Below are 18,334 nucleotides of genomic sequence, written 5' to 3'. Positions count from 1 at the left end.
AGGGGACTTCCTGTCAGGAAGTAGAAAGCCTGCTGGTGGCACTGTGGTCCCTGGACTTGAGTGGTGTAATTCCAGTGTCCACCAGCAGGTAACTCCCAGAAGATTCTAGCGATTAGTTTTCTTGGGTTTGATTCGTGAGTGCTGAAAAATACAAACTTTGACCACTTGCGGGCCGCAATACGTCTATACGGCGGCCCACAGAAGTGAGCAGATCCCACCGCTTGCCACCAATGTAACGAGCCCCATGCTCGCCCGGTCCACACTCCTCAGATTTCAGACCGCAGCGTCTGATATTTCGGACATCCGATAATTTGGGATTCGAACTACAGCTCTGTGCCGTTCGTATCCAATGGTGATAGCTCACAACAAACACCAGGCAGGCTGCATGTAAGTTCAAACAGGAATCACGTTTATTGGATGCACACACACACTTATATAAAACAACAGTTTGAAGGTGGCCCAACCAACCACCTTCCTATTGGTCAACTGCAAACTATCCTCCAGTCCTCACCTAGGTCCTCTCCGCCATGCAAATGAGGACTCGAAACAGGGCAAATAGGGATTGGTCCATAGTCTCTAGGAAGGAGGCTAGCCCTCAGGCTCCTCCAGCAGCCCCAGTGACGGTTCAGTCCGTCACAATTACCTTCTGTTCCAGTGCACTCAATTTTAATTTAGTTTGATTTATCCTAAAATGACCAGTTTGATAAACATTTGCGCAAATACCGTGCGAAGTAACAAATTACAACTGGCATCTTTTTATTCTTCAGGTCCTCGGCTTTCAGAAAATATATAATTGTTGGGGGGTCTGGAGCTGTTTTCTAGCCAAAAATGTTATCATCAGGTGTGCGCAAATCGTATGGAATTGCTCCGGGCAGGAAGTGATTAATCGGAATCCCATTGAGGTGGATAGGAGACACATTTTGAACCTCCCTGTTCAAGGCCAATAAGAGGTTGTCATACAGGGAGCATGGGGGGCTGGGCACTGCCCTGGGGAACTCCTGAGGTAACAGTTGTGAGGTGAGGTCAGGTGAGTGACGGCTCCTACTAGCCAATCCCAGGAAAGGAGCTGGAAGGCGGGAACTCCTGAGGTAACAGCTGTGAGGTGATTGACAGTTCCTCCCTGGCCAATCCCAGGAAAGGAGCTGAAGGCGGGAAATCCTGAGGTAACAACTGTGAGGTGATTAACAGCTCCCCCCTGGCCAATCCCAGGAAAGGAGCTGGAAGGCGGGAAATCCTGAGGTAACTGCTGTGAGGTGATTGATAGCTCCCCACTGGCCAATCCCAGGAAAGGAGCTGGAAGGCGGGAAATCCTGAGGTAACTGCTGTGAGGTAAGTGTCAGCTACCTACCAGCCAATCACAAGTGAGTAGCTGGAAGGCGGGAAATCCTGAGGTAACAACTGTGAGGTGATTGATAGCTCCCCCCTGGCCAATCCCAGAAAAGGAGCTAGAAGGCGGGAACTCCTAAGGTAACAGTTTTGAATTGTGGTTGTGTATTGATGTCAGGTTAGTGACGGCCTCTATCAGCCAATCACAGGAAAGAAGCTGGAAGGCGGGAACTCCTGAGGTAACAGCTGTGAGATGAGGTCAGGGGAGTGACGGCTACTACTAGCCAATCCCAGGAAAGGAACTGGTAGGCGGGAACACCTGACCTGAGGTAACAGTTTTGTATTGTGGTTGTGAGGTGAGTGTCAGCTCTCCCCTAACTAATCCCAAGAAAGGAGCTGGAAGGCGGGAACTCCTGAGGTAACAACTGTGAGGTGATTGATAGCTCCCCCCTGGCCAATCCCAGAAAAGGAGCTAGAAGGCGGGAACTCCTAAGGTAACAGTTTTGAATTGTGGTTGTGTATTGATGTCAGGTTAGTGACGGCCTCTATCAGCCAATCACAGGAAAGAAGCTGGAAGGCGGGAACTCCTGAGGTAACAGCTGTGAGATGAGGTCAGGGGAGTGACGGCTACTACTAGCCAATCCCAGGAAAGGAACTGGTAGGCGGGAACACCTGACCTGAGGTAACAGTTTTGTATTGTGGTTGTGAGGTGAGTGTCAGCTCTCCCCTAACTAATCCCAAGAAAGGAGCTGGAAGGCGGGAACTCCTGAGGTAACAACTGTGAGGTGATTGATAGCTCCCCCCTGGCCAATCCCAGAAAAGGAGCTAGAAGGCGGGAACTCCTAAGGTAACAGTTTTGAATTGTGGTTGTGTATTCATGTCAGGTTAGTGACGGCTCCTATTAGCCAATCACAGGAAAGAAGCTGGAAGGCGGGAACTCCTGACCTGAGGTAACAGTTTTGTGTTGTGGTTGTGAGATGAGTGACAGCTCCTTCCCAGCCAATCCCAAGAAAGAAGCTGGAAGGCGGGAACTCCTGAGGTAACAGCTGTGAGATGAGGTCAGGGGAGTGACGGCTACTACTAGCCAATCCCAGGAAAGGAAATGGTGGGCGGAAACACCTGACCTGAGGTAACAGTTTTATGTTGTGGTTGAGAGGTGAGTGACAGCTCCTTCCCAGCCAATCCCAGGAAAGGAGCTGGAAGGCGGGAAATCCTGAGGTGACAGCTGTGAGGTAAGTGTCAGCTACCTACCAGCCAATCCCAAGCGAGTAGCTTGAAGGCGGGAACATCTGAGGTAACAGCTGTGAGGTGAGTGACAGCTCCTCCCTGGCCAATCCCAGGAAAGGAGCTGGAAGGCGGGAAGTCCTGAGGTAACAGCTGTGAGGTAAGTGTCAGCTACCTACCAGCCAATCCCAAGCGGGTAGCTGGAAGGTGGGAACTCCTGAGGCAACTGAGGTAAGTGACACAATCTCCTCACATCTATTCCTGTGTGAATTGCTTTATGATGATATGAGGCCTCCGTTGGGGGGAAGTTATCAAAACTGGAACAGCTGTGCACGGCAACCAATCAGCTTCTCTCTCTCATTTTCAAATCTTAGCTGAGCATACCGAAGAGAGATACTGATTGGTTGCCATGGGCAACTGCTCCACATTCCGGCTGCTCCAGATCCAGAAAACAATAAAAGCGATCACGGCGTGTATCTTCCTATATACAACATGGAGCTGCTGCCGGTGCGGCTGCATCGGGGCCTGAGCCTGGGGGGCCCCCATCAGACCCAGCCAAGGTAGTACAAGAGATGAGGGGTGGGGGGTGGCCGTTGACCGTCCAAACGACCGCACCATAGTGAGGCAGAGCAGCCTGCAAGCGCCCGGCGAGGCAGCGCTGGGGCTTCGGTCGGGAGGACCCAGCAGCTTCCTGATTACGCAGCCCGACGCCTCTCCCAGCCACATGGCGTTCCTGCCGCGGAGGAGGAGGCGAGGTGACTGCTTATATCTTCTGTATGTGACTAAGTTCTGTGACGTGTTTTGTAGTCCTCTATAACTGATGGAATTATTCTGCATTTCTGTGGAGAGTATTGCTGGGAGTTGTAGTCCCCTACAGCCGTTACTATTCTGGATTTCTGTCGAGAGTATTGCTGGGGGTTGTAGTCTCCTATAGCCCTTACTATTCTGGATTTCTGTTGAGAGTATTGCTGGGAGTTGTAGTCCCCAATAGCCCTTACTATTCTGGATTTCTGTAGAGAGTATTGCTGGGAGTTGTAGTCCCCTATAGCCGTTATTATTCTGGATTTCTGTGGAGAGTATTGCTGGGAGTTGCAGTCCCCTATAGCCCTTACTATTCTGGATTTCTGTCGAGAGTATTGCTGGGAGTTGTAGTCCCCTATAGCCGTAACTATTCTGCAGCCGGCGCCAGCGGGGAGTAGAACGGAGGAGCAGGAGCGGCGGCGCTGCTGATAATCGATAATGAGACTCATTGACAACAATTCTCATTATGGATTTCGTTTTAGCTCGTTGATAAAAATGGGGTACCGCGCGAAAATTGTTTGCGTCCCAATAACTACTCCTAGAATTTCGTTTTTATCACTAAAAAAAAAACGGCCCAAAAAAATAATTTCCTCACTTAAATGAACACTACACGGTACAACGATGGCCTTGACCCAAGTGTGTTGTTATAGAACATTATGAATTTGGGGGACCCCTGTATCCTGGCACCACATGCTGAGCTCTGAGGAGCGGACCTAGGGGGTTCCAGTGGCCTGCACCTGTTGGAGCTGTGTCCTCCCGTAGAATAGGGAGCTACTCCCTCTACTCCTCTGAAAGTTGCCCCTGGATGATATCCCACCTCTCTGATTTCTGTGTCTCTCCTGCTCTATGTTCTTGGGGACTTAGGTGTGGTCTGCAAACCTCTTCATCCCCACCTTCTTCATGCCCACCCATCATCAACATCCTCACGCTCATCGTCCTCAACCTTATCATCTCCACCCACCACCTCATCTACATCCTCACCCTTATCATCTCCACCCGCCTCCTCATCATCCTCACCATCTTCATCACTGAAACCTACTTGGCAGTAAGCTCCAGCTGCAGGAACATCACTGACAACGGATTCCTCCTGCATGTTGTCCCCTCCCCCTCCATGCTACATGCGCTCTCTTCCTCAACATCTAATAACCATTCATGGTTGTTCATCCTCGGGCATCAGGTGACAGAAGCTGGGCTGAAATGATTCTTCTGACTCCTCCATTCCCTACAGAGGGACTAGATGTAGAAGAAGAAGAAGAGGGTCCATTTGCAGCTGCAGATGATGCCTGGGAGAAGGACGATGATGAAGGCTTGGTTATCCAGTCCACCTCCTCCTCCATGTTCTATAGCACGCCCACTGCCAGACAGGAAAGGAAGACGTGCTCCGCCTCTCGGAGGTGCTGCCCGACCACCGCTCTGTGGAAGCAGAACCTGCTCGCCTCCTACTAGCTGCACATGAAGAACCTCTGACCCTCCCTTTAGTCCTCCCAAGACATGAGGACAATGGGGGGACTGACTCGTTTTTATTATCGTCTATGGTAAGAGGAGGAATGGAGACTCAAATAAAGTTTTGGGTGGAGAAAGATGAACAAACGGAAAAAAAAGATTTATTGATACAAATCCGAAGACGACTTTTATCCGCCAACATACAAAGAATCTCGTTATAAGAACAGAAATATTTCATCATAAAATCCGTCTCCATAGATTTCCATCTGAAGGTCTTGTATGTTCCACATCCCTCCAGTAGGGGGCTCTCCAAGTCAATGAAGCAGCCTGTGCAGACTGATCCCTACTGCGGTGACATGGCCAGTCCTGTTGTGTAGTCTGATCTCCCCTTCTCTTCATTCACAACCTTCTCCCTCACCTGTCTTCCTTTGAAGGGAGATCAGACTACACCGCTAGAAGGACTCAACCAACAGTGACCCCGCCCCTAGCAGAGGAACCCAGACATAACTTTGAAGTCTTTAGTCAACTCTGATCAGAGGAGAGGTCAGCCACGTATTTTCTGAGGTGTATATCAAGGTTTGCTTCTCTGAATAGCCATATAGAAGACATTTCCCACACTCAGTACACTAAGCTGTCTCCAGAGTTGCGTGGGTTCTCTGATGCCTGGAAAGACTAGACTTTCGTGAAAAACACTTCCCACACTCACGACAAGGGTATGGTTTTTCACCCGTGTGAGACCTCCGATGAGTGTAAAGATGGCCCAGCTGTGAAAAACGTTTCCCACACTCGTCGCAGGAATACGGCCTCTCTCCTGTGTGAGTTCTTTGATGTATAACAAGTTCTGATTTCTGTGAATAACATTTATCGCACTCGGAGCAGGAATACGGCATCTTCCCTGAGTGAGATCTTTGATGTGCAATAAGTTCCGATTTCCGCTGAAAACTTTTTCCACACTCAGGGCAGGAAAACAGTTTTTCCCGTGTGTGGCTTAGCTGATGTTCAGTGAGATTGGACTTTCGTGAAAAAAATTTACCACACTCAGGACAGGAATACGGCTTCTCACCCGTGTGAGACCTCTTATGGGTATAAAGATGGCCCGGCTGTGAAAAACTTTTCCCGCACTCATGGCAGGCATATGGCTTTTCCCCTGTGTGAGATCTTTGATGTATAACAAGGTCTGATTTCCATGGAAAACATTTCCCACACTCAAGGCAGGCATATGGCTTCTCTCCTGTGTGAGATCTTTGATGCCTCACAAGGTCCGATTTCCATGAAAAACATTTCTGGCAAGTGGGGCAGGAAAACAACTTTTCATGCGTGTGGCTTATCTGATGTACAGTAAGGCTGGACTTTCGTGAAAAATACTTTCCACACTCAGAACAGTAATAAGGCTTCTCACCCGTGTGAGACCTCTTATGAGTGTAAAGATGGCCCAGTTGTGAAAAACATTTTCCACACTCATGGCAGGTATACGGCTTCTCCCCTGTGTGAGACCTCTGATGTATAACAAGTTCTGATTTCCGTAGATAACATTTCCCACACTCATGGCAGGAATATGGTCTCTCTCCTGTGTGAGCTCTTAGATGTCTAACCAGGTCTGAATTCCGTGGATAACATTTCTGGCAGTGGGGACAAGAATACGGCTTCTCCCCAGTGTGAGTTCTGTAATGTATGACGAGTGCCGATTTATGAAGAAAACATTTTCCACACTCGGGGCAGGAATGAAGCTCCTCACCAGTGTGAGATCTCTCATGCACAGTAAGACCTAATTCAGAACTAAAACTTTCCCCGCAATCAGAGCAGGAAAATGTCTTCTCCCCCTTAATTCCGGCACCATCCCTCACAGTACGAGGTTGCTCAGAGACATTACATGGTCTACCCACACTGTGAGGTCCACCATCCATAGCTGAGCTCATTGTCTCTTCTCCCGCACAATCTGCTGTGATGTCCTCATCTTCCATCTTACAACCTGGAGATAAAGTCAGACGATCCTTTGAGGGTTCCTCCATGGCGTGTCCTGGAAACATAGAAACACATGACGGAGAGATATGAGAGGGTTAGATGACTTCACTCAACATTCCATCTGGATCAGGAGGTCTGAGGGAGCAGATGTTCTATGAGGAGGTCCCAACCAGCCGGGACTCCTCCCCTCTTCAGTCAAAGGGCCTTTGGTCCTCCTCCCAGATCACCTCTACATTGACACAGCCTTGTCAAAAGAGGGGGAGCCAATGGGGACTGAAAAAAAGTCCCTTTACTAAGAGCAGACTTCACCCAACCACAAGCCTAGCCATGGGGTCATGTGATCTCTTCTGAACAAGAGGTTGAAGGTTCAGACTTGTAGACCCTCAGAACAAGTGACCATAGATCTAGGCTTCTGGGGTGAAGAGAAGTGGTTCAGTCCTTAGGTTCCTCCTTACTTTTCATCCCAACAAGACTTCATAGAGTTTTATGATAAAATTTAGGTAAAATTTGCTGGGAGAGGAACCAACCCAAGAAAGGCTCATATCTGAGCTACTGGAACTAGCAGTGAAACCCAACCTAATACTATCAGCTGAACCCCAGGACGGGTATCAGTACAGGGAGGTGACCATATTCAACCCATTATTGGCTGACATCACTCAGCTCCGCGCTACTCTGGATTATCAGTGTGCAGGAACAGAGGAGAGATAACAGAAGAATATATTCTGGGTCACCTGTGCTGATCTCTGTAGGAGTGTCCTCCTCTATGGATGTCCTCATCATTCCGGCCTCCTCCGTATATCGCTGATCATCCCTCACATACGTCTCTTCTTCGTCACTCTCAACTTTCATCTGCATCAGATCTTCACCCTAAACCAACAGAATGGCAGCGAAAGTGAGATTTATGGATTTACTATAAAACTATGTCTCAGAGTCCATAGAGGGACACGGGAATTCAGAAACAGTCGGGTTATATTGCCGCCTACAGGGGGTTGAGACACTTGCAAACAGAAAAAAATTTGAGCCAGGCCCCATATACCTCCTTCTCCTCTACCTAGAATGCCTCGGTTTTCTGGAAAAGCTCCACCAAGGGCAAGAGCAAAAAGAACGGTGAGACCCGAGTCCCTCAATGGACGCTAAGAGATGGACTTTATGGTCAGTACAAAAGTCTTATTTTCTTTCTCATCCATCGTGGGACACAGAAACTCAGAAGAGTCATGACATCCAAAAGCAGCCTGAGGGTTCAGGACCAGCCACTGACAGGCCCAAAAGGGACAGGGGAACGGTCTGTAACTTGGAGCTACCTGATAGACCAACACCTAAATCTGGGACAAATGAGAAGAAGCCACCGGAAAGATGGGACGCTGCCAATGACCAAGGGAAGGCCACAGGTGATCAACCTGATGCTTAAACCAGGATGGAAGAGATCACCACCAAGGTGGAAATGTTTCCACCAGAAGGGACACGGAGGCTGAACCAGCGAGAGGTTGTGAAACCCAAAACCCACCGAAACAGGTGGAACCTCATGACTACCTGAAAGGAACATAGACCAGGGGTAGGAAAGCTCGGCACTCCAGCTACAAGTCCCATGAGGCATTCCGAGACTCTGCTGGGCCCAGATATGACTTCCAGAGGCAGGGGCATGAAGGCACTTATTGTTTCACCACAGCTTGAGTGCCTGAAATAAACCAAAACGATGTGGTGAACAGGAAAACATGGGGACGAAGCTTCAGTAGAATACATTCCCAGAGGAAACCATGGACAAAAAGAGGTCAAGCTGGTCTACAGGTGAAGGCGAGTCACAACCCCAGAAGAAAAGTTCCATAATAAGGATGAGGTTGGCTGGTCAGGCAATGAATCTTGCAGATATACAAGGATGTGAGAAAAGTCATCAAATAATATCCCATAATGGATAGCTAAGTGACTCCCGAGACTGGTAGAGAACTCAAGGGTACCAACCCCGAAGTCAACCTGACTAAAAAGGGGGGAAGGGTGCGCCTACAAAGGTAGGCACGGGTAATATCCCTAACCCTCGAGTGGTGCAAAACAGAAGAACATAAAGGTTTTCAAAACCATCGGGAGGTGTCCATCGGGAACTCTGCAGGATCGCCCTAACCTTAGTCTAGAAGATGAGAGACACGGTTAAAAGCCCTGACCCCAGACTAGAGAAGAACATAAAGATGGTCAAAACCATCCCGGAGGTCTTTCTGCAGGACCTCCCTAACCGTAGTATAGAAGATGAATCTCCTGACCCACCCCTGGTCCAGTGAAGCATCCTAGTCCTGGAGCAAGGGACAGGAACTTTAGTCACACTGCTAAAAACTTTGACCCAATTGAGGGCAGAACTGAGGATGGGATCTGAAGAAACTTCCTCAAAGAGGCCATGGATCAGCCACAGAAGAAAGCATCTCCAGGGGATCAGGTCCCATGAAGGCCTCTGGACAAAGTCTATCTCCAATCGGGGGTTCCCTCAGCCATGACTGAGCATGTTCTGCCTGCCGGCAATCCAGAGGAACACAGAGCCCTCCAGTGATTACCTCTGCTTGCCACGCAGAAGATGAACAGCGCCCAAGTGTGCAGAGCTTTCTCTTTGGTGCGGAGATCACTGATTGAGAAGAGCCAGATGTCCATGTCTTGGTTCAGAGAAATCTCAAACCTTCCCGGGGGTGAAGGTCATGCAGCATCTGGGTGATGCCCAATGGAGTTCAAAGCACTAAACAGACTCACAAGGAGATCCTCCAATAAGGAGAGGACTGTCTATTTTGGAGAACGGGATTGAAATCCTGAATATGGGGACAGCCCTGCCAGTGGGGTCACCTCAAGCAGGAGGTAGGGACCACCCCATTCACCTGAAGGGATGGACGGTACGTGGCAGGGACCTCCTGGTCCGTAGAGACCATTTTGATGTCTTGCCCCAAGCCAAGGCCTAAAATACAAGAAGGAAAGGCTAAAAAGGATTGAGAGTCTTTGAGACCTTCTTAAGAGGTTGTGTCCCTTTCATGTCTAACAGACCCCTGACGGGGAAGAAGGGGGACATTCCCTCAAATATGGCGCGGGATCAAATAATACACAAGGTGGATACTTTTGTAGACAGGATTTAAGGTGAATGACCTAGCCCAGTGGTTGCCCGTAGTTACAAATGATAGCCACCTGTGGGGCCCTATCTTGTCAAAGCTTGCCGGATTTAGGGCCTTGGGTTCTGACATTGGTGGTCCAAAGTTGACCCTTCCAGGGAAGGTCCTCAATGTGGATTCCAGGAAAGGGCATTATGGTAGCCGCTAGGACATCACTACTGTTATAGAAGGAGCTCTCAAAGTACTCTGAAGGCCCATGTCCTATTTTAAGGAAGGGAACAGCAGAGACTTGACCTGGCCAAGCTTGTAGGTCAGGTGGTTCCTCTGGAAAGGAGGGAAATTGAGGGGTACCATCTACCACGAGGGTTTCCATAGTACACAAGGAGACAGAATTCTGGGTAGCTGGTGCTAATAAGGGTTTAAGGTGACCAGAGGAGACCAGGTCACTATAAGTGGGCAATGGAAACAGACCAGAGACTGGATTTGCACATGGTGCTTTAGGAGTGCATGTTGGGTAGAGGAGAGGTAATACGGGGCTTGGCTTACAATTTTTCTGTTTGCCAACCTCCTGTAGACAGCAGTATAACCCGACTGTTTCTGAATTCCTGTGTCCTTCAATGGATGAGAAAGAAAATATCTGAAAACAGAAGTATTTATGATGTCAGGTGACATAGAAAACACACGGCCTGGCCAAAAAAAGGTCACACGCTCTAATATTTCATTGGACCGCCTTTAGCTGTGGTGACGGCACACATTCGCCGTGGCGTCGTCTCGATAAACTTAAACAATGTCTCAACATTGATTTCCATCCAGAGTTGTATTCATTTTTCACCGATCTTGTAGTGATGATGGGAGAGTAAAGTCTTCTCCAGAACATCTCAAAGACTCTCAATGGGGTGAAGGTCTGGACTCTGTGGTGGCCAATGATGTCTCATGCTCCCCGAACCCGATGAGTCCCGGCATTGTCATCTCGGGATATGTCCAATGTGTCATCAGGGAGGAAATAACCTGATCATTCCGTATATCCAGGGAGGCCGCTGACCTCAATTGTTGGGCACGTAACGTTGCTGAACCTAGACCTGACCAACTGAAGCCACCCCAGATCATAACACTGCCCCGCCCACAGGCTTGGACAGTAGGCACTAGTCATGATGGGAGCATCACTTCATCCTCTTCTCTTCTTACCATGATGTGCCCATCACTCTGGAACAAGGTAAATCTTAACTCATCAGACCACATGACCTTTCTCCATTGCTCCGGAGTCCAATCTTTAGGCTCTACTGGAAGATGACGGTTGACCACTATCCTTCCTGGAAGATGACGGTTGACCACTATCCTTCCTGGAAGATGACGGCTGACCACTATCCTTCCTGGAAGATGACGGCTGACCACCATCCTTCCTGGAAGATGACGGTTCACCACTATGCTTCCTGGAAGATGATGTTTGACTGCTATACTTCCTGGAAGATGATGCTTGACCTCTATCCTTCCTGGAAGAAGATGGTTCACCACTATCCTTCCTGGAAGATGATGGGTTCACCACTATCCTTCCTCAAAGATGATGGTTCACCACTATCCTTCCTCGAAGATGATAGTTCACCCTATCCTTCCTGGAAGACGATGGTTCACCGCTATCCTTCCTGGAAGATGATGGTTGACCACTATCTTTCCTGGAAGACGATGGTTCACCACTATCCTTCCTGGAAGATGATGGTTCATCACTATCCTTCCTTGAAGATGACGGTTCACCACTACCCTTCCAGGTTTTAAAAATGCATTGGACAGTTCTCGGACAAACCAATTTTAGTAGTATCTGCGATCTCCTGAGTTGTTTTCTTTCCTTGATGCCGGCCAATAATTTCACCTTTCTGAAACAGAGTTCCATCTTGTCCATGACCCGAGGTTATGTCTCCTGACACGGTTGTTGAAGACATGAGAAGCTCCTCACAGCATCCTTTAAGGTTAAATAACTTGTTGCCGGATGAAACATATTGATCACGGCAGGAATTATCCAATGGAAGACTCGCACCTACAGAGTGTTCAATCACTTTATGTTCCCGCCCCTCAACTCCACCCACCTGATCATGGTAATCTTCCTGTGTGGAATCCTGAGAAGGAGAAGGACATGGACACCTCTCTGGAGTATTGATGTTATTAGGTGGGTCCATCACATTCTTGTGTCCGTCAGAAAGTTCTATCATCACTCCGTACTCCTCATCCTCCTCTTTGTACTCTTCTTTAACTACGATGTTATTATACCCGAGGTCTTCACTCTGAATATATCATAACACAATCGTTGTAACAAACGTGTGTGTATAAATTACAACTACAAATAATTATTAATCATCTACCTGATCATGGTGGGGGATGGTGAGATGTTCCTGGGTGGGATCCCGGGAATACAGGGGGCGGGGACATCTCTCTGGTGGGTTCCTCTTACTGGATCCATCTGTAGGAAACACACACACTGACTGAATACATTGTTTCTATGTGTGTATCAGATGATGGGGGATGTAGGCGGAGCCTCCGTACTGCTCTCTCCTTTTACCCGGTGATGTGAGGGGCGGGGCATTCTCCATCATGGCCTTCTCGTAGAGTTCCTTGTGTCCTTCTAAATACTCCCACTCCTCAGGGAAATAGACATCCTGGCACCCTATAGGAACCTGACACACACAATGATACAGTCACCATCCAGACACATCCCTTGTCTGTTCCTGGACCATGTCCCAGAATTCCCGGCACCGCTCACCTCTCCCGTCAGCAGCTCCATCATCTTCTTGGTGACTTCTAGAATCTTCTCCATGTTGGATCTCTCAAGCTTTAGGGAGTCACATGGAGGCACTGTGATGGTCATATTCTCATCCGACTTCAGAAGAGGAAAACTCTGGATGGAGAAACCAATAGGAACATCGTGTTAGATTCCCAGATTCCTCCTCACCTCTCCGGTCAAGTCATGTGACCTCCCAGAGTCCTCCTTACCTCTCCGGTCAGCAGGTAGATGATCTCCAGGGTGAGGTTTAGTATCCTCTCGGTCATGTGACTCCGGTCCTCCTCCATCATTGGTGCAGTCCTCTATGAAGGTCTCCCTGTAGACACATAACATTGATATCAGAGAATGATCCGGATGAGGAGATCAGCAAGTGACATGGAGGTCGGAATGAATTAAGAACTATGGCCTCCAGACAGTTTAGTGGTTGCTCTAATTCTTGGGGTCCTGATCAGAAATGCCACTTTTTGTTTCGTCTTTGAACTCATCCCTTCTGAGAGACATTATCTCACTCACAAGTTGGAGTTCCTGGCCTTGAAGTGGGTGATTGTCGACAACCTCAAAGACTATCTCTATGGGGCAGATTACGTAATCCACTCACTTCACTATTGCAAAATTAGACTCTACGGGACATTGATGGTTAGATGGTCTGTCACGGTTTTGTGACAGTCCAAAGTATAGACCTGATGTTGGCAACCAAGATGCAGATGCCCTATCTAAAAGGCCGTACAACACTGGTGTCCGAGCAGAAGAATGGACCCATCAGACACCAGATAGAATTGGAGCTCTGTGCCAAGAGGTAGAACATCGGGTCAAGAGAGCCACTGGGTCAGAAGCCATTGGAGTCACCAAACTATACTGCAACCTTACTCAAATGAGAGATGGAGGTCTACCCACTCCTACTAAGAAAGCCTTGAGAATAGATCAAGCAGAGGATCCCTTGATCGGGTTGACACAGAGAGCTCTGAAAAATGGCCGGCAAGGACTCTTATTAACAAATTCACCGAAAGAAGTTTGCTTGGTCCATAAAGAGTGGGACAGGTTACAACTTTGAGATGGGGTGGTCTACCAAAGGGGCCCCTTAGATGATTCAGAAGATAGGTTGCAACTGTTCCCCTCGAGAAACTGTGCTGAATGCTTTGCATGACGAGCATGGCCATTTGGGACCTGAAAGAACCCTTAAACAGGTTGGAGACAGATTCTATGTGGCTTGCATGAGAGCTGAGGTTGAAAGTAATGGCCAATCGTGTTTGGGATGCAGAGGAAGACTCTGCCCTCCAGAACTGCTACAATGGGTCACCAAGGACCCATGGATCTGGTGTGCATTGACTTCCTGTGCTTAGAGTCTGATACTAGCGGACAGGGAAATGTTCTGGTGGTGACTGATCATTTCTCCTGCTATGCTCAGGGTTTCCCAATGGGAGACCAACGAGCTTCCACTGTGGCACAAGTTCTAGTGGAGAAGTTCTTTGATCACTATGGACTACCACGAGATATTCATCCAGATCAAGGTAGAGACCTTGAGAGCGGACTCCTCAAACAACTACGAGACCTGCTGGGTGTCCAGAAGTCAAGAACCCTTCCCTACCTATCCTCAAGGTGGTCCACAGCCCTGAGAGATTAAACTGCACACACCTCGACGGAAAGATCGGGCATTTGCAGAACTTTAAAGAAGCAGGAGCCTCTTGGTCAACATCTCAATCCGGAGAAGAATCTCCAGATGAAGGCCTCTTTTTTGTAGCGTTGAGGAAGTTGTGACTACCTTCTATAGACCACCGGAGGTGCCTGTGCTGTCCACCAAGGTTTCAAAAGACTCTGAACAGTCCATCAAGACACCTTGGTGGGTATTTAAATTATGTGAAATGTTCGAGAACCAGTGATAAGATAGATTAGGTTCTTAAATGCTTTGTTCACTAACCTGTTATTTTAGTACTCTTTCAAAGTCGGATGTATTTTCATTTCAAGCATTGTTCTTTGGGGACCAAAGATGTTTAGTGGGTGGAGAGTGTAGCATCCACTATGGCTGACCTTCCACCCCCGCTTATAGTGAGGGGAAGAGTAATGGCTGACCTCTCACCCCCACCTATAGTGAGGGGCAAGGTAATGGCTGAACACCCACCCTCGCTTATAGTGAGGGGCAGGGTAATGGCTGACCTTCCGCCCCTGATTATAGTGAGGGGCAGGGTAATGGCTGAACTCCCACCCCCGCTTTTAGTAGTGAGGGGCAGGGTAATGGCTGACCTCCCGCCCCAGCTTAGTGAGGGGCAGGGTAATGGCTGAACTCCCACCCCTGCTTATAGTGAGGGGCGGAGTTATCCACCTCCTTCCCCGTTATTGGCTGCTGACCAGTGTCAAAGGCTGTGCAGGGCATTACGGGTGAACGCCAAAATTAATCGACCTCAAATTCGATTAAATTTTAAATCCTGGAAATTGGGGTCAACCCAAATCTCCCGAAAACCCCAATCCGAATCTCACCCCCGATACAAGAGACTGCTCAGGTGAACAGGTCATACATCTCCAAAATAAAGGAAATGTTCTGACCCCATACACCGGTGAAAGTTCTGACCCTGAAGGGGTTAATATACATCTCCGCTGTATATGTGTGTAGAAGAATCTGCCGGAGATAAAAGAGGTCACAGTGACTATGGAGGACGGACATGACGGGGGGGGGAAGGTTAGGGGGGGCAAATAGGAGTGTCTTTTTTTTATATATATATATATATATATATATAATATCTTATTACCTCCTCTGCTGCCAGTTCCAGCAATGTCTCCTCTATACTTCCTCTCAACTCACACCTCACCCAGCACTTCCTGTCTGTATCTGACATCACTTCCTGTCTGTTGAAGTCATAGAGACTTCCTGTCTGGGTATGGGTGAGATCACCACCTGGTGGAGCTCATAGGAACTGCAGCCCCGAGAGACGTCGCGTAGTGTGAACACGGCTTTGTCTTTGTTGAAGTCAGGCGGTCCCAGAACTCGATAAGTTGGGTCTTTCGACAGAACACCGGGACTTTGTCTCCTTTTCCCTTCGCACACCGTACCGTTATACCCCCGGAATCCAACGGGTGCTGGAACAACTGGTGGATGGCGCCACAGAATACAATCTAGAAGATATGTTGTCTACACCCCATTCAGCCACACAAGACCCCTTCGTCAGGCAAAGCGTCCAAACACTCTGCCTGACGAAGGGGACCTGTGAGGCTCCGAAACGTTACATTCACGTGTCATGCCAAAGGAATACGGATAAAGACGATATCCCGAAGAATGGTGACAACATATCGGCCGGGATTTGGTCTTCTGTCCCAGCGTGTCCTCATCCTGCAGGTTTCAGGACACCGTACAGTGAGGTCCTGACTTCTGGAACACTCTTTGGTTTCCATCACCAGGAACTGCCATTATACTGTTGGGTGGACTGACCTCCATTCTGATAGTACAGTCGGGTTCTGTACATAATACTTTAGTTGTTTTCACCGACAGTGATGTTTACTGGACGAGGTTTTTGGGTTTTCCCTTCAATCTCTGAAAAATAACACAACACGGGGTCATAAAATTAGAACGTAAGAGTGAGCTATGGAAGGAGGAGAGGGAGTTGTCCTTCATCGAAATCAAGACACCCCAAACAGAGAACAATCTACGGGAGGGAAGGGTCACAGAGGTGAGAATAGTCATAAAACCAACTGATGAAGGACACAAGGATCTCTACAAGGACGTCATGATGGAGGAGACTTTATTGTGAAGGAGAGAACAGTGTGGAGGGTCCACCTAGATCCCCCATCATCTGAGACTTAGAAAGCTGAGGTCCACATTCAGTCCGTCATCTCCCGTGTCCATCAGAATGATCATTATAGTTCAGAGGTTTTCCTTTCCTGAGTATTTCCTAAACCCACCTCAAGAACCAAAACATTAGTGTCCTCCATACCATGGTCGGGTTGTGAGGAACGTTGTCCCTCATTGTGATTAGGGTTTATCTATGTAGGTTCATTCTTTGTTATGACTGGACCACGAAATCATTGACCACAGGAACAGAGAATATAGCGGGCCCTGAGACAGCAGGAAGTCCTCTTCTTCGTCCTGCTCCTATGCAGTCTGGTCTATCAGGCCACGAAGTGTGTTCTCCAGAGGTGGTCAGATCGCTCATCCCCCCACCTGATCATGGGTCAGTATTCTGGTCACCACTATGAATGAGAAGACACGGACATGGTGAGATAAACGCCAGTTCCCCAGAGCCAGTCCTTGTCCCATATTCACACAAGTACTCATTTATAGCCTGCTGTGGCGTGGCCAAGGTTGAGTTCAACCGGGTGGGCATATCAGGTTGGCAGGCAGCTGGTTGTTGTTACTGAACTTCAGCCAACCAATCAGTGGCCGGGTATTACTCCCTGAAGTGACCACACACTCTTCTGGCATGCCACTGTCATGGAAGCCAGGGTACTGACCGAAAAACCACTGCACCACCAGGCTGAGGATGAGTGTCAGACAAGGCACGCGAGTGGACTTTCCCTGGCAGAAGGCAAACAGAAGATTGGTGACACGACTTTTCCTGGAACAAGATGGCGCGGGGTCAGCCCCTTCTCAGCCTGCCCCTGAAGAGCTGAAAGAAGCTCATCTCCGAGGTGTGGTTCCTGGACCTCAATACAAGCGTGGCAGCATTTTTGCAGGGGCTCTCAGTAACTGGTGACTTTGAGGAGGCACCAGATGAGGCCCATGAAGAAGAGAAGATTGATGTGACTGACCTATCACCGAAACAAAGTTGCATCACGTGGGTTGGCACCACCAGCTCCAATAGTGTGCCCTGCCATGAAATTGATCCAGTGGCTTGTTGGACGACCTCGCCGCTGACCTCGTGACCCAGCATCCTCAAGACCTTACCACCTACTTTCTGGTTGAGGGTCGGAATGACCTCCTGGGCTTCAACATGGCAACCAGGTACCTGCCACTGTGGTGCCAATGAGATGTTGAAGAGGACACATTTGCAGCTGCAGATGACCCTGAGCTACTCTGAACCTGGGAGGACGATGAAGAAGATGACGAGGGCTTGGTTATCCAGTCCAGCTCCTCCACATGTTCTGTTCTATAGCACGCCCACTGGAAGAAAGGAAAGGAAGACGTGCTCCGCCTCTCGGAGGTGCTGCTCGACCACCGCTCTGTGGATGCAGAACCTGCTCGCTGCACGTGAAGAACCTCTGACCCTCCCTTTAGTCCTCCCAGACATGAGGACAATGGGGGGACTGGCTCATTTTATGATCATCTATGGTAAGAGGAGGACTGGAGACGGGCCGCTTTGGTGCACCTGACTCTGTGCCGTCATGTTTTTGTCGCTCCTTCACCAGGAACAGTGAGGAATGGGCGGCACGGATTCCTGGTTGGTAACGCGTTCTGTCCTACTCCCGTAACCTGTTGATAAGTCCAACCATCTCCTCCTCATTCTCCCTCTAGTATCTGCTCGACTTCTGCTTACTGGGCCGAGCTTGTGCCAAGTGTCACTTCCTGTCTGTGGACCCCACTTCCTGTTTGGGCTCTAGTATCAACACACTTCCCTTGCATCCTGACCACAGCAGTTTCCTCATCCCGGACCACACACATATGAATGTGTCTCCTCAGTCAATCACCAGGAGGTTCACAGAGAGTGGTGCATGCTGGGGGAGGATATAAATATTTAGGGTTGACCTTGGAATGGTCTATTCCCCCCCCCCCCCGGGCCCCTAACTGGGGGGGGGTGACCTATTGGTCCGGACC

General features: G+C 48.9%; 1 protein-coding gene across 1 annotated transcript; it reads right to left on the bottom strand.

Annotated features, from left to right (window-relative positions):
* Positions 1–5,420: 5,420 nt before the first annotated feature.
* Positions 5,421–13,402, bottom strand: LOC108799116 (oocyte zinc finger protein XlCOF7.1-like). Its single transcript, XM_018570939.1, has 9 exons — positions 13,325–13,402; positions 12,807–12,899; positions 12,577–12,711; positions 11,911–12,100; positions 10,660–10,683; positions 7,488–7,616; positions 6,205–6,811; positions 5,669–6,036; positions 5,421–5,500 (listed from the first exon to the last, which is right to left on the bottom strand). The coding sequence occupies exons 1-9, from the start codon at positions 13,400–13,402 to the stop codon at positions 5,421–5,423; spliced, it is 1,704 nt and encodes a 567-aa protein (XP_018426441.1).
* Between the last annotated feature and the right edge of the window lie 4,932 nt (positions 13,403–18,334).

Source organism: Nanorana parkeri, unplaced genomic scaffold (genome assembly GCF_000935625.1).
Source record: "Nanorana parkeri isolate BGI_ZX_2015 unplaced genomic scaffold, ASM93562v1 scaffold1634, whole genome shotgun sequence".
Classification (NCBI taxonomy): Eukaryota; Metazoa; Chordata; class Amphibia; order Anura; family Dicroglossidae; genus Nanorana; species Nanorana parkeri.
This window is presented reverse-complemented; position numbering and strand designations above follow the sequence as displayed.

Coding starts and splice junctions, on each gene's coding strand:
- LOC108799116 (XM_018570939.1), bottom strand. CDS start 13,402: ATGTTCTACCTCTTGGCACAGAGCTCCAATTCTATCTGGTGTCTGATG. Junction 12,900..13,324: donor TCTGCTCGGACACCAGTGTT/GTACGGCCTTTT, acceptor AGACCTTCATAG/AGGACTGCACCAATGATGGA. Junction 6,037..6,204: donor CATCTTTACACTCATAAGAG/GTCTCACACGGG, acceptor GAGGCATCAAAG/ATCTCACACAGGAGAGAAGC.